This window comes from Salminus brasiliensis, chromosome 6 (genome assembly GCF_030463535.1).
Source record: "Salminus brasiliensis chromosome 6, fSalBra1.hap2, whole genome shotgun sequence".
NCBI lineage: Eukaryota > Metazoa > Chordata > Actinopteri > Characiformes > Bryconidae > Salminus > Salminus brasiliensis.
The window spans coordinates 7,486,353-7,502,859 of NC_132883.1; the positions used below are offsets into that span (position 1 = coordinate 7,486,353).

The window sequence follows — 16,507 nt, forward strand, 5'->3', positions numbered from 1 at the left end:
GCAATAATAATAATAACAATAATAATAAAAACAATAATAATAACAACAATAATAATAATAATAACGACAATAATAATAACAATAACAATAATAATAACAATAATAAGAAGAAGAACAATAATAATAATAACAACCATAATAATACCGACAATAATAATAATAATAAGAAGAAGAAGAAGAAGAAGAACAATAATAAGAACAACAATAATAATAACTATAATAATAATACCGATAATAATAATAATAATAATAAGAAGAAGAAGAAGAAGAAGAAGAACAATAATAATAACTATAATAATAATACCGATAATAATAATAATAATAATAATAATAATAATAATAATAATAATAATAATCTCCAAAAAATATTATTTAAAAAGTTTGAGATCACTGTTGTCCTGGATGAAGATATTTTGGGTGGTGGTGGTGGGTGGGGGTGTTGTACAGTGTCTGGGGGAGCTGCTCCTCCTGCTGCTGCTGATGGAGCTGTACTTCATCACACCAGCAAAACCCAAATGATTCGCGGGAAAAGGTGAAAAAATGGCGACTTGCACAGGCACGGTCTGAGCGCTGCACGGCCAGCAGAGCAGCCCGGGACTAGAAAACTAACTTTATTTCGCGAATGGAAACCCGTACAGCGAGCTGGGCACCCCGAGCATAACTTATATCCCCCTCAGGAGAGGAGAAATCAGCACGGTAATGAAGGAGACGGGCTCGAAGCGCAGCTGCTAGCGGGCTAACTGCACCCCACTCAATTCAAACGGAGCGCCGCTGCCTGTGAGAGAGAGAGAGAGAGAGCTATAGCGGCGGCAGCGGCAGCGGCAGCAGGAGGTGCAGGAGGTGGAGGAGGTGGAGGAGGAGGAGGTGGAGGTGGAGGTCGTGTTTGCTTAATAACTGACTGTAAACTACTTTATTTTGTGCTCTGTATCGTAACCCGTCGGACAGAGGACACCTCAGCCTGTCTGCAGGCTACAGAGCGTGTGTTTAGTGCAAGTTTAGGGGAGTTTTCTCCCTGATTTGAACCAGGGAGGGAAAAGCTAGCTGGATGCGCAAACAGGGCGCAAACTTTGCTCTGCTTCTGGCTGGAAATACACACTACTTAGCTACCCCAGTTTGCAGCGAGTCTGCTGGTAGCTAGAGTCTGCTTCATAGCTAGCTGGAAGGTGCGAGCTGATATTTCCTACAGTAGCTAGATCGATAGATAATACTACTACTGCTACCACCTCTTCTTCTAGTTAATCAAAGGAGCTATAGCTAGTTAGCTAGTGCTATATAGCTAGCTAACTTTATGCGCAAATCTTAAGCCCAGCTACGCGTGGGTCCACATCTACGGAGGAGGGCCACCTCAAGTTACGGTATTTTCCACTAGCTTAGCATGAGCGGCGGCTTGTCTGTGTGGTCGATCTAGTCACATATTCGTGTTCAGTCAGATAGCTAGGATGGATATATGATCCTTTACATGGTGCTTCAACACACCGCCGTGTAAAGGCAGCAGCAGGTGAACGGGAGCTCCTCTGAGAGTTAGCTATAGATAACTAACGTTGGCTGACAGCGTTACTGAAACTGGGCGCTGCGTCTAAGCTGCTTTTGGTTTCACTCATTTCTTGGCGGATTTTGACTCATCCAACAGTCCCTGCAGCTCCACAGAGGAGGTACTTTTCCCTTTCGGCCCTTTTTTGAATCAAACCCGCCCGAAAGTGGGTTCAGCCGTTTGTGGCTGAATTCAGACAACAGCACTTCCTTTCAGTCCCCTGTTCTGTACTTAGCAAGCTATGTAGGTCTGAAGAGTTAACACACACACACACACACACACACACAGCCTGTACACTTCTCCAGAAACTTCTTCAGTGGCACCTCCAGCTAGCTACCACGCTTGGTCCAGCATTGCAGTTCTGATGCGTCTGAAATCCAGGTCCACCTGCACATGGGACATGATGCTGACCTCATGGTCCAGAGCTGTAGCCTAACTTTTTTTTTTTTTATGTCTGTCTTCCTCCTCAGGAACTGTAGGTGTGGTGTGTGGTCAGCATGTTGGAGGGAGCCTACCTGGACAGCTACCTGCCTGTGGGTCCGGAGAAGCTGGAGGCCAAGCGGCTGCTGCCCAAACGTGAGAAGAGCTGCAGCGACCTGGAGAGCAAGCTCACCGTCGGGCAGTACGTCCTCTGCCGCTGGTCCGACGGCCTCTACTACCTAGGGAGGATTCAGAGGGTGAGTCAGTGTAGCTGTGTGTGTGTTGGTTGGTTCAGCCCCTTTGAATGACCTGACTTCCGAACCTCACTCCGATATAACAGGCTGTTTGCATTGCTTCCCACATAGACTGATAGAACGATACACCTCTCGAAAGGATTTTCCCCAAACTTTTTGCAGAAGCTCGTCATGAGGATGTAAACAGAGTGAGTCAGGGTGGAGTCTAGTGAAGTGTAATAGAGAAACCGAGGAAGTCAGAATTACTCTCAGTGCTGGATTAGGAACCAGATGTGTGGAGATGTGGATGGTCATGGACAGGTTTCATGATGATAGTTGCTTTGCAGGAGTTTTGGGACATGTCCTGGGATAAAATGCATTGTGAGGCAAAATAGTACCCCAAAAAAAACTTATTTACCAGACTTATTTAACCAGGCAAAAATCTTGCCTCTTTTTCTTCCAAGATAGGAAGAAAAGTACACACAGTATAGGCAATAGAGAGCTCCAATACCATGGGCAGTGGTGGCTCAGCGGTTAGAGCGCTGGGCTGTCGATAACAGGGTTGTGGGTTCGATTCCCGGGCTCGGCAAGCTGCCACTGTTGGGCCCTTGAGCAAGGCCCTTTACCCTCTCTGCTCCCTGGGCGCTGGAGTTGGCTGCCCACCGCTCTGGGTGTGTGTGTACTTACGGCCCCTAGTGTGTGTGCTCACTAAATGCGGAGGACACATTTCGCTGTACAGTGACAAATACGTGCACCTTTACCTTTTATGAAGCTTATGGACGGCCTACTTTTTAATCTATTATTATTATTATTATTATTATTATAAAAAAATTGACATAGAACATTTTAGTTTGCATACTTTGTTATGAAACCGAACATTTAAACAGCCAGTAAAAGCCCGGCTTAAACTTCGTTATCGTCGTTACCCCTAAACAGACATTTAATGGAACTTTTACATTCACACTGTGTTTTGTTTCCATGTGGTGATATTTTTGTTCTGAAACCAAAAGTTGAGTTTCGGCAGCTTGTTAAAGGCCACACACTGAAGTTCAGTACCTTTTTACACAGAGATGTGTACCTGAATGTGAAATTGCTGCAGAAGCACTTTGTTTCTAAACTAGCATTTTTTCATTGCTCTGAAATAGGAATTTTTAGCACCAGCTTAGCAAGACTATGCTCTGCTGTTTGAATGTGTTTCTGCATAGAGTTCATTTTTATTTTTTCATAACTCAACAAGTGTGCAGTTCCTCAACCAGTAAACAGATTGAAAAACTTGCAACCTATAAAAAGTGGAACACTATCAATATCAGGATTTATAGCCGTCTATCCAGTGTTTAAGTCAGAGTTGGTATGGGTATCGGTATCAGTATCGGCAGGTATCTGGTATTGGTATTGGAAACAAAAAGAGGTATCGGTGCAGCTCTACAAAAGACTAAAATACAGTATGGAGTATGCACTGACGTCACGTTCCCTCTGCAGCACACCCCCTTTAGTTGGACTGAGTAGCAAAACATTCTGCAGCATGGAGAAAACAACCAAACCGGAAATTAAAAGCGGTGACAGAGAACCAGCCAAATTACCATGGAGCCAATGGTCCACGGACATCGATGTGTAGCCAGGAAAGCCCAGGAACTAAGGCTCAAATCACACCCGTTTAGAGGATAAAGCCTCATGCCTGAGAGCACAGAGTCAAGTAAATGGTCTTAGGAGTGCTTTTGGCTGTTTTTTTAGGTTTATTAAGTAGACTTTAATCAAACTTAGCGTGTCAGTAAAGTTACAACTACGGTGGGCTAGGGCTTGGAGATATGATAAAAACACTATCAGATATTTAAAGACTTTTTCGCAATAAACAATACATGTAATCACAGACTAAATACATCAGTAACGACAGATTCTTATAAACTACTGTTCAGATCCTCTCCTGTACTGAATACAGTGATTTTATTTAACATCTGCTGCTCTTCATCTAATTAAACCAGTCTAATCACACTGTTTGTAATGAAACCTGCGGCTGATCAGTGTTTATTAAACACTAACAACTCCTCCATATGCTTGGAAAAGCATATTGTGAATCACAATAACAACATTTTTACGATATGATAAAATATTGTAATATTGCCCAGCTCTACGGTGGGCTTGGTGTGTTTTTCTCACCTGTTTTCAGAGCGCGACCAGGGAGCTCCCACACGTTTCGGTGCATGGGTTCCGGAATTGCATCAATCCTTAGCAGTCTGTAAAAGGAGATGTTCACACTGACCACTAACACTGCTACTCACTAGCACACTCTCACACTCAGTCTTTTTGCCACTCCGTAGGCGTGGCCGCAGTGACTCACGCTGCCTGTAACATCACGTGCATACTCTCTGTAATCCGACCCAATTTAAATAAATTTATTTATAAGACACTGACAACCGTTTTACACACTTCCACCATCTGAAGAATGTTTTTAAAACCTTGTAGTGACAAATTCCTGCAGCTCAAAAACTTTCTGTACCAAATTCCAGTCTGATGGTGCAGTGTAACGCTTGTTTTCCTAATTAAGTCTGTACAGTGGGAATCCTCAGAAAATACAGATTTTAAGAATGCAGACCATAATTTTAATTTCCTTGATTTAGAAAGTTACATGAATAAGAAGGGAATAAGCCTAGATTTATAAAGTAAAGTATACCAATACCTGCATGTAAAGACCACAATGGTGAGTGACAAATACTAATAAATCTTAAGGCACTGTGTTAAAGAGTGGCTAATGAGTGTAAACAATACAAAGGTGAGTGCATATACATGACACCCCTGTAATCAATTTTCTCTATTTTTAGCTTTAAAAAGTAAACAGGACTTATTTCTAAAATAAAAACCCATATTTCTTCCTCAGCTTCTTCACCAGATGCATAATATGCAGCTTAATTGTCACAGAACTATCTAATACTAAACCAAGATATCTGTGATTATACATCACTATTTGTATTTGTATCACTTGTGTAAGATTGCAGGTTGTTAGACAGTAATAAAGGTCTATATTTGCATTATAGAACAAAATTGGACTTGGTAAAAGACATGCTAAGCTTGCCTGTGATGTATCATTACACATCAGACCATTCTGAAAGTCTGAATTATGGAGAACATTCAAACAAATGGTGTGGAATTGTCCCACTATGAGTGACAGTAGGTGTTGTGGTGGTCCTCCTGGAGAGGTGTTCCTTAACCAGCACTCTTGTATTTGATGTCTGATCTAACAAAGCAGATATCTGAATTCTCCTGAAGAGCTTAATTAGCATGATGACAACACACATTTTATATTTTCCTACTAGTCTTACAGTAAAAAGAATAAACATGATGGACACTCATTTTAATATATGTATATATAAATATATAATTGCTGTCGAATTAAAAACATGTATCTCAAAAATGGCAGCTTTATAGGAAAAGGGAACAACTGTAATTTTAGTGTATTTCTATTGGTCCATTTATTACGAATTCAGCTACGGAGTTCAAACAAAGGAGAAAAGGAAAAATGGAAAAATGCAGAAGTTGACAGCAGCAATATATAATATATAAATATATACATCACCATTCTGTACACCACCTCAACAGATCTGAAATAAAGCATGTGTAGACGTAAGATTTTAAACAAAATTATTGCATTAACCACTATTTTATCCCATAGTCCTTCCACTGTCATAGACTGTCAAAAGTAATAAAAGTAATTGGACATAATAGGTCAGATTAGTCTGATTTTTTTTTTTTTAAATCTCCCACTATAAGTGACAATAGGGTTGCGGTGATTCTCCTGAAGAGCTGTTCCTTAACCAGCACTCTTTGCTGAATACCTTAATTAGCTAGATAGGATGTTTGATGAGTGTTTCAGCTTGCTCTGCACACCGACAAGAGTAAAAAAGTGACTCGATGTGTGCATGACGTCCACATATTGTCACTGTCAAATGATCTCTAAAATGTCTTTCAGTGGAAGTCTGTGTAACCGGATTTTATTCTCATTCATTTTGGAGCATTTCTATGGGTCCATTCCTCATGAAGCGTGGACACAATGGAAAGATCAGCTGTCAGATTCACACTATGTTGTGAATTACTTCGTGACAATTATTTTCAGACGTTAGCAAACTGAAAGATCGGGTTGGTGTAGACGATGAAGATGTTTGAATCAGGCTCGTTCAATGCATTACTTGCTTCAGTTCAGGGTAGCAGTGCTCCAGAATACCAAGCATAATGTATAACTCATGTGTTACTCATGAATAATGCACTAGGCAGAAATGTATACCTTATGGTCGGCGTATTAAGCAGTAATGTGAAATGTTCTGAAGTAGTGTGAGATGCGTTGACAGCACAAATGGCTTTAATTCACCTCTTTTACCGCAGTTTCAAAGCAAAACGACCAGTGCAGCATTTGTAGCATGTGTGCTGTGAGTTACGTATGACCTTATGACATATGTATTAAGCATGAGTGTATAAGTCATTGTGAAGGTATGTCGTGCCGTACGTGTTCATGTTTTGCTCTCTTTTGTCATTGTATAGGTGAGCTCTTCAAAGCAGAGCTGCTTTGTCACATTTGAAGACAACTCCAAGTTCTGGGTGCTGTGGAAGGACATACAGCATGGTAGGCTTCCATGTTTCCTCTTGTATCGGAGCTGGTATGTAGTGCTGTGGTCTTGTGGCCTGTTTCCATAGAGCCATAAAAAGCTTTGAGCATGTAGCTTATCTGTGCTTTTGAGTTAAGACTTACATAGGAGTTCAATTAACGCTGTTTGAGTAAGTGTAAGCCTGACGAGCTCAGCGTATAGGTGCTTTCTTGTTGTGTTTGGTTTGTTCTGTGTGTTCTGTGGTATGCATGGTATGAGATGTGATGTAACTGCTCTGCACTGAATAACTGTGGTGGTTTTTGTGTGGAACTCAGCCGGCGTCCCGGGAGAAGAGCCCAAATGCTACGTGTGCTCTGAGATGACTATGGTGTCTGATAATAAAATACTTATCTGTGGGAAATGTGGAATAGGTGAGTCACTTCACAGCACTGAAAGAGGAGGTTGTTTGCCTTTTGGCCCGTATTTACACAAAGATGGGAGTAGCTTTGGAAATTGACTGTCAGCTATGCATATACCAACAAAGCAGTCACACCTCGAGCTATGAGATATTAGAAAATGCTGTTTGTACCGTGTCTCATTTATAAAGCTGTGTGAGATGCACTGTCAGCACAAACAGTGTTAATCCACTGTATGCTGATTAATAAAAATCATTGCTTTAAACTTACATTTTGGTTAACCTTTTATAGATTTTTACCAAATCTTATTACCTTTAGTTGGTAAGATTAGTGGGAAATTTGCATGACGATTACACACATTTAAAATTCTCCTACTAGTCCTATAGTAAACAGAGTAAACATGATGGACACTCATTTTTATATATATAAATATGTTGTTGCTGTCATTGCAAATGAAAACCATGTCCAACATCTCCAAAATAGCAACTTTACAGGAGGAGGAAAAAACCTTCTTAACTTTCGATGGAAGTCAGTGTACAAATATTTTAATGAAAGTAATTTTAGAGCATTTCAATTGGTCCAGAGCATTTTACAGAGCAGCTACAGGGTTCAAACAACTAAAAACTAAAAAAGTAAACTAAAAACTAAAAACGAACAAAAATGGAGATGGGTGTTCTTCATTGGACAGCAGCGATATATAATAAATATAAATATTTGAACAGTGACACTCTTTTTGTTGTAATTTTACCTCTGTACACCACCTCAACAGATCTGAAATGCAGCAATCAAGATGTGATGTGACGTTCACCTTGACCTGAAGCTCTTAAACAAAAGTATTGCATTAACTGTTTAGAAATTACAGTCATTTTAACACATAGTCCCTCTACTCTCACAGGTTCAAAAGTAATTGGACATAAGAGGTAAGATTAGACGGATAGAAAACCTAAAAAGAAATGTTCTGAGCCATGTTCTGAGCAAGATTCGGAGCAAGATTCTTAAGACAGATAAAACCAAGATGAACTTGAGTATATTTAAGGAAGGAAAAGGTTAATAATCCAAAGCATACCACATTATCTGTCAAGCATGGTGGAGGCACTGTTATTGCTTGGGCATGTATGGCTGCTAATGGAACCAGGTCACAGGTGTTTACTGATGATGTGACGTCTGATTGAAGTAGCAGGATGGATTCTGATATGTATAGAGCTCTACCTTCTGCTCAGGATTAGTCATTTCCTGCAAAACTGATAGGATGGTGGAAAATGGCCCAAAACATGCATAGGCAAATAAAGAGGAGCTCTGTCACCTGACCTGGAGCATGCTTTTCACATTTTGAAGACAAAACTAAAGGCAGAAACATCCCCAAACAAGCAGCAACTAAAGGCAGTCTTGGTAAAACATCTAAATGGAGGAAACTAAAAATATGAAAATGTCCATGGCTGCAATTCATTTACGTGTAAGTTTCACTTCCATCACATCTTGAGTGCGTCAGTTCAATTCATTAAGGTGGTGTAAGGAGGCATAATGACAGGAATTGTGTCACTGTCCAAATACTTATGGTCTTGACTGTACTTTTCAAAACACACAAACACTCAAAGTGTTTTGATTAGTTTTTTTTTTGCCTCCCAGTTTGTCATTTGTTTTCTAAAGTACTTTGGATTTATTGAAATGCCGTGCATGCTTTGTGAATGTTCAGCAGACTATTTTTATTGTTTGGATTTCTCAAACTAATCAATAGATTTAATAGGTTTAATACTTGATTATTAATTCAATCAGTAGAGCCAGTGCTGTATGAAGCTTCGTAATATTAAAGAGGTAGGAAAATGCCTTGTATAGCATTTGATCTTTACACATATGAGTTTCAAACTAGGACAGAACTGTGATATTCTCAGTCTGGGTAAAAATCCATACAGTCTGCAGAGCAAACAGGAGTATTTTGAGCCTCAGTGATGAGGCGGAGGCTAAGACTGCTCTGCATGTAATGACTCACAGGGGACCTGCAGCTGACTGTCTCTCTGCACTCAGAGGGATTAGTTCAGGCTGCAGCTCCACTCTTCATATATTTACAGCTCTGATTGCCTTCCAGACGAGCTGCTTCTCGAACGCCCATCCTCACTGTTTTGTTTTTTTTCCCTCCTTCATCCACTTTCGTCAGGCTACCACCAGCTGTGCCACATGCCGCAGGTGGAGAGTTCGGCTGACCTCTCGCCGTGGTTCTGCAGGAAGTGCATTTTCGCCTTAGCTGTAAGAGTAAGTGTGGCTTCCTGCGTTTTTGTCCTCTGTTCCACTTCTTTCCTTTTCCACGCGACCTGCCCAGGCCTCGTAACAAGCACATAACCTTGTGATGACGGCACTGAGAATAGAATTTCTCATGTAACTCTTTGGCAGGTGAGCCAAAAGAGGCCAGAGAGGCTCAGAGGTTCCAGCTTGCTGACGTGTGTGTTTCTCTCTCTGACAGAAAGGGGGCGCTCTGAAGAAGGGCCCCGTCGCCAAAGCCCTGCAGGCCATGAAGCAAGTGCTAACGTACAATACAGAAGAGCTGGAGTGGGACTCGCTGCACCGCACCAATCACCAGCAGTGCTACTGCTACTGTGGAGGTCCTGGAGAGTGAGTGACCTTGACTGAAACCATTCTCTCTCTCTCTCGCTCTTTCTTTCTTCATCTTTTTGTCTGTGTCTCTCGTCTGTACACTGTGTGTCCAGATGTTTGTGGACACCCCTTCTAATGAATATCTAGGGCCTATTTACACCCGGCGTTAATATTTGTTTTTGGTGATCGGATCACATTGGATTTCTCTTGTCTGCATTAAAAACCAGATGTAAACACCCCCAAGGTACGCCGTGATCTGATTACGATCGGATCACCAAAACCACATTCGGAGCTGTTCAGAGACAAATCTCGTCCACATTTAATACAAGCGTAAATGCAAAGCATTTCTGTAATCGGATTTTAGTCAGGCAAGAGGAATATGCCTGTTGAAAAAAGTGTTAATAGGAGAAATAGTTCATGTGGATCTCTTTCTCCTTCTTGCTCACTCTCTCTCATGCATGTGTTTGTGTGCTCGCTCTCAAATTTATTTACCTGTGGGTGAGAGCAGTATTACAGAGTTTGTTTGCTTGCAGTTTAAATAGTCTGTCGCATTTGCTGATAGTGTTGTTATGGGAATGCAAGAACGATCTATTGAACCACCACAGTTACTCTAAACTCTTCACATTCTCCCAGAGCAGCACAGTTTTAATGAGAAGCCACTGTTTACAGGAAGTAAAACGGAAATGATGTACGTGCTGGGGTGCTTCTTACTCAGGATAGTAAAATCTGATCACACTGCTTACTCATTTTAATGACAAGTGTAAACAGAATCCGATTAAAGTAGATCCAGATATTATTGCATGTTAATGCCGGGCCCTAAGTTGCACCCATTGCTCACACAGATCTGCATATACATACACACACTTTTCGCTATAGAAAAGACTCAGATAAACATGAACCTTTTGGTATTATGCCTAATGCCAGGCGTGGGCTAGAGGGGTATAAAGCCCCCTCAGCGTTGAGCTGTGGAGCTGTGTTCTCTGAAATGATGCATAGTGCTTCATCCAATACTTTTGGGATGAGTTGGGGATTAGGTGTGGTGGTGATCGTCCAACATCAGCACAGCTCATAGCAATGCTCCTCCAAAATCTTCCCTTCCCTGGACAGTAGAAACAGTTACTCCAACAAAAGCTGAAGAAACTTTTTTTTATACCCTTAATGTGGGGGAAACAAGGAATGAGTAGGTGTCCCAATACTTTTGTCCATATAGTGTAGCTTTATTAGGGGTGTAACAATATATGATTCATTGTTAGGGTTGTCTCAGTGCAATACTGTCTCTCTTCCTTTCTCTGCCGCACTCTTTCTCTTTGAGTCCTGTCTCTCTTATTCCTGTTCTTCTTTCACTCCCTCTCTCTCTATCTCTGTTTCCCTCCTCTTCCTCTCTCTCTCTTTTTCTTCTTTCACCTCCTCTCTAACAATCTGTCTGTCTTTTTTTCTCCCTTTTGCCTCCTGTTCTCGCTTTCATCCATTCCTCTGTTCTTCTCCTCTCGTCACGATACAGTATGACCCAGCTTCCAGAAATATACCCTCATCCTGCACTAATGGCCAGGCTGTAAGGCTGTAGCGGTCTCTTTGGGGTGTGTGCTCTGCTTGTTCAGTGAGGACACAAAGCGAGATCAGCGTGCTAAGCCAAGCTAACCGTCTGCACAGACCGTTAGTGGATCAATCTGCCTCTGTGCTGCCATTTGCAGTTCACTTGTTGATCTTTCCTTTCATTGGCTTATCCTCCTTTTTCAGTGCTGTTTGATTTGACATGCAGCTCATATTCACTCTGTTCTAAACTCTCATATCCCTTTATCTGAGAAAGACAGTGAAATATAGCCTCTCTTTATCTGCCTGTTTCCTCTCCATCAGATGGTACCTGAAAATGCTGCAGTGTTTCCGTTGTGAGCAGTGGTTTCATGAGGCGTGCACACAGTGCCTGCAGGAGTCCATGATGTTTGGAGATAGGTATGACGTGGATGACACGTAATCAAGAGCTTGTGGCATAAATGTCATTGTAAGATGATGAACACTGTGATCTTTTAAGGCTGTAAAAATGCAGTGATGGCAAGACGTCACCTAGGTCTTAGCTAGTGAAGATGTTATGATGAAGGCCTTGATGTACTCTTCTGTTGATAGCATCCCATGATGAGTGAATTGTAACAGTGTACTGTGTTCAGCGTAACCACACACAAAAAAAGAAATGGCATGCATTAGAGGGCTGTGTGAGATTATAATGGCCGTGTTGAAAAAGCCATGTCCATGCATAAAGCTCCATTCAGCTCCTTTCAGAGACTGATCATTGAAATTCCTCCCTGTCGATTTTCCATCTCTTTTTGCTTTTATCTCTGCAGGTTTTACTTGTTCATTTGTGCAGTGTGCAATAAGGGAGTGGAGTACATCAAACGTCTGGCACTGCGCTGGTAAATGTCTTCGCTCTTCTTCCCATCACAAATGATCGCTCCTAGTCCTGTGTCAAAATTACATAGTCAAAGTGCTGGATATGAATGATGCAGACAATGGCCGCCTGAAGATGTCTCAAGAATCCCGTTTTCTATTTCGGAAAGCTGAGAACGCACTGTATTTCAGGAAGGAAGTGGTGATGTCCATTTGTGAAATGACACCTTTTGTGCTCCTCACATTTTAGCTCAAACGTAGGTAGATGAAGGATTAAACTCCACAGTGCTCTAATTTGCAATCCGGTGTAAAAAAAACTGCGTCCAGCTTGATCATTTTAGCAGGTAGTTGGAAGTTCACTTGATTTGTAGGCCACACAGATTCAACTAAGAAAAAGGTCTGCCTGTCAGCAAGGCTCACAGTAGGAAGCTCTTCGCAACTCATAATCAAAAAATGAAGATCTAAGTTCCATATGGAAATGCACCACTATTGATATAGCAGCAACAGATCTGAGCATTCAAGGCATGGGCTTCACAAGAAGGCATGGGCTTCACAAGACCACTGTTTCATTCTATCTGGTGCAAAACCGTTAGCAGCAAATTCTTAAGTTGTGAGGTGGGGCTTATATGTTTTGAAGACGCTCTGACACAGAGTCACTCACATCCTTACGCTTTCCCATTTATTCTGCTTTCAACACATCACCTTCAAGAGCTTACTGTTCACTTGCTGCCTGATATATCCCACCTCTTGGCAGATGCTGCTGTAGATGAGAATAATTAGTGTTTTTCACTTCACCTGTCAGTGGTGTTAGTATTATGGCTGATCAGTTTAGATGCAAATATGCAGTATTCACAAAAAGCTGGTATCGGTATGACTGTTTGCTATTGGTAGATATTTAAGATTGGCTACTGGGAGTTTGTATCAGCAGTTAAAAATTGGGTGTCGGTGCATCTGTCGTTTCTGGCTGACGGTAAATGATCTGCTCTGTTTCCTATATCAGTGGACGAAGCTCCTCCAAACGTACTACTTTTAGATGCGCTGCAGATTAAGCAGCAGATTGAAAATTCAGTGTGCATCAGTTCAGTCAATTTCTACAGACTTTACATTTATGGTGAATTTAAAAAGGGTAAATGATGGTTATCTACCTTAAACTGCATTGATATGGGCCATGGGGTCTTCTCTTTTTGCTGTCCTGGCCTCATATATTAAAAAAAGAAAAAGAAACTCCATTAAAGTACTGAAGTTTGCATGACATTAATGGTGTTTCTCTGGCCCTTAAAGTTTAGAATCCCTGATTTAAGCTTTATCCTGGCAGGAAAGTCTCCGTGTTTAAATGCTCTTAATCTCTCGGTCAGAGATACATTCTAATTTGGATTCTATACAGCATGTAACAGATTATGTAGATTTTGGCGTGGGCTCTCCGGGAAATTAGGGCTTCTTAAAGTTTTGCCGCTCTGTCTAACTGGCTTTAAATCACCTCTAAATTTCTGCTGACAACCTTTTCTTTCCTCTCAAATAGGTTTTTAATTGACTGTTATCTCTCGTTGGCAGGGTGGATGTGGTCCATCTCGCCCTGTATAACCTGGGAGTGCAGAGTAAGAAAAAATACTTTGAACTGGAGGAGATCCTCAGCTTCATCAGCAACAACTGGGATCATTTTCAGCTGGGCAAGGTTATACAGCCAGAACCATACAACCAGTACTTTCAGAAAACAGTGCAGGTGCAATACAGGCATAAACAAATCTCCTTCATTGACCATGTAATTGGTAGATGTATGAGAATGGACACTGGCAAGTACTTGTCATTTTGGTTTCCCCGTAGTTCTCTTGTAATGTCAACTACTTTGCTGTTTTCTGTGCTGTCATGTAAAGTATGACAAAAGCATCAAGGCTAAATCAGCCGCACGGATGCATGAGAGCCATAAGAGCTACAACAGATGCCTGTGTGATTCATTTGTCTTCATTGAGAAGTGACAGCTCGAGACACCAAGCTAAGGAAATGTTTTATATTATAGCATGACACCAGAGGGTTGCTTTCTCTCTTATACTCTTTCCCTTTTTTTTTTTTTTTTTTTACAACAGCTCACCAATACCCCTCCCTCAGAGAGAGGCCAGCTCATCCTTGATGCTCTTAACAAGTACAAAAGCAAGTAAGACAAATTTTTTCCGCTTTTCTCAAAAGTGGTCGTCTGGCCGAGCAGTGTTAATCTCTCTGGGAACTGCTAATATAATCCAAGGCTTTAAAACCAGCTTCTAAATCTCGATCGAGAATTGCTAAAACAGTGCCACGGCTGCTGCAGGACTAGTTTTTAGTTTGTAACAGAAAGCATGGTAAATGAACTTCCGCATGGAGGCTAGGGATTTATGATCTTCTGTTGCAGCACTCAAAACTGACCTGCCAGTTTGTGCTGATTAGAGTTTAAAGCATTTTAACTAAGCTCAACAGAAATCATACAGAATTTTAATTGGCTGATATTCTCGCATAACTTCAACCGGTTTGTTTTTATATATATATATATATTTATCTTTACTGTCATTGCTCAGTACAAGTACAAGGCAATGCAATGCAGCACTGTGTAAAAAAATAAATAAAGTACAGTTAACTACAGTTAAGTAAATGAATAAACAAATACAACAACTTTGGTTGGTATACAAATATATATATCTATGATGAATATGGTAAATATAACAAATAATACTTCACTATATATACATATACTGTGTCATTGCTGTCATGCACAAATCTGTTTAGAAATGTTATGATTAATTGATCAATAGAAATTCTCCGAAATGACCTGGAATAAAGTCTTTTTACATTTACGTCCATTAAAAGTTAACGTTTTATCCTCTGCTACTGTAAAAGTATGAGGCATTTGATATGTGATTTATTTATGCTGCAGCTGATTAACACAGTAATTTGGACAAATTCATCAAATTAAACCATTTCTTTTAGGTTTCTCTGTGGAAAAGAAATCAAAAAGAGGAAATGCATCTTTCGGCTGAGGACACGAGTTCCCCCCAATCCCCCCTCCAAGCTGTTCCCAGAGAAGACCCCAAAACACGAGGGCCGTCGGGGCTGCAAGAAAGGGGCCGTGCGGAACGGGTGAGTGTGTTGCACTGAGCTGAGTGTTTGCTTGATGCGTTGCGTCTCAGCAAATGGGATTGCTTTATGAAGTGTACTTGATTCAGTCATACCACAGTCCCTTATAGTTGATTATTTTACGAAGAGCATGAAGTGTTCCGGTTGCAAAGATGCAGCACACTTGTTCACTATATCTTTTAAAATCATGTATTGCAATTACATCTGACTGATGTTCTTCATTCACACAAACCAACTTAGAACAGTAGAACAGTTCAGTTCATTGCTTAGTAAGGCTAACACACTGATAACTTTTGTTATTGATCGAGCAGATCTACTGATTATTTTTGATAATTTTTAATCAGACGTTTAAAACAACTTTAGAAACTTCAGGGAACAAACAATATGCATAGGTTTTTATACTTTTTATAAAAAAAAGATCTCGGGTGCCTTTAGTGGCATTAATATTGGGTTAATATAACTTAATGTTGGGAGGGGGAACATGCCTGAAGCCTCTCCTCCTACCAATTTAACATTCTATAGATGTAATCTCGACCTTGTTCACAACAAAGTCCCTGCAACCCACCACCACCCTGTCACATCCCTTTAAATCTGCAGTATCTTTCAGTCCTAGCTCCACTTATCAGTGGGCCTAGCCTTCTTTCACAAAACAGAAACTACCACAGCCACAACTGTAAGAGGGTTCTCCGTCCTCTCTTATTATCATATACTAATGCTGTGGTCTGAACTCTACACATACTAAAACTGAGCAAAATCACTGCAGCAAAAGCGTATAAAAGTGGGGTTGTCTTTTTACCAGGCCCTGTTTTTAAAAGCAGTAGAAGAATTTCAGATATACCCTCTGATCATGCGAATCAGTGCTGATTCATTCAGAAGGTGAATTGTAAAGGATCTTTACATCTAGTCTTTTAATAGTCTTTAAATAGTTTAACTAGTAGTTAGTAGTAGTCATTTATTTCACTCCTTATTAACAAATTCCCAGAATAAATACACACATCACATGAAAAACAAATATATTCATTAATTAATTATTAGAAAAGGAAATAAAAAGGTGGAGCCGGAAGCTTTAGCTTCTTTTGCCTACTTTGTTATTTTGTTAAGTTCTAACAGAAATAAGATAATCCAAACATTTCATACTGATCAAACCACCTTATTTTTTAACATTATTTTAAACTTTAATTTCTTGTCACAGCTGTTCTGCAATTGTACATATATAGATATACATCTACTTTTTATATATGTAGACATAATACACCTTGAGTCCACACGATA

General features: G+C 40.5%; 1 protein-coding gene across 2 annotated transcripts in view; it reads left to right on the forward strand.

Annotated features, from left to right (window-relative positions):
- The first annotated feature begins 543 nt into the window (after positions 1 to 543).
- phf19 (PHD finger protein 19) overlaps positions 544 to 16,507 on the forward strand; it is a 32,114-nt gene continuing 16,150 nt past the window's right edge. Inside the window, exons 1-11 of one of the 2 annotated variants that reach the window (XM_072681469.1) lie at positions 544 to 696; positions 2,002 to 2,208; positions 6,712 to 6,793; positions 7,091 to 7,186; positions 9,324 to 9,418; positions 9,627 to 9,775; positions 11,612 to 11,707; positions 12,094 to 12,162; positions 13,688 to 13,808; positions 14,218 to 14,285; positions 15,089 to 15,238. In XM_072681469.1, coding sequence (XP_072537570.1) covers positions 2,029 to 2,208; positions 6,712 to 6,793; positions 7,091 to 7,186; positions 9,324 to 9,418; positions 9,627 to 9,775; positions 11,612 to 11,707; positions 12,094 to 12,162; positions 13,688 to 13,808; positions 14,218 to 14,285; positions 15,089 to 15,238 — 1,106 coding nt within the window. In that variant the 5' untranslated portion in view covers positions 544 to 696; positions 2,002 to 2,028. Of the gene's footprint in view, positions 697 to 905; positions 1,653 to 2,001; positions 2,209 to 6,711; positions 6,794 to 7,090; positions 7,187 to 9,323; positions 9,419 to 9,626; positions 9,776 to 11,611; positions 11,708 to 12,093; positions 12,163 to 13,687; positions 13,809 to 14,217; positions 14,286 to 15,088; positions 15,239 to 16,507 lie in introns of those variants that run through there. The other variant, XM_072681470.1, reaches the window with a different exon arrangement.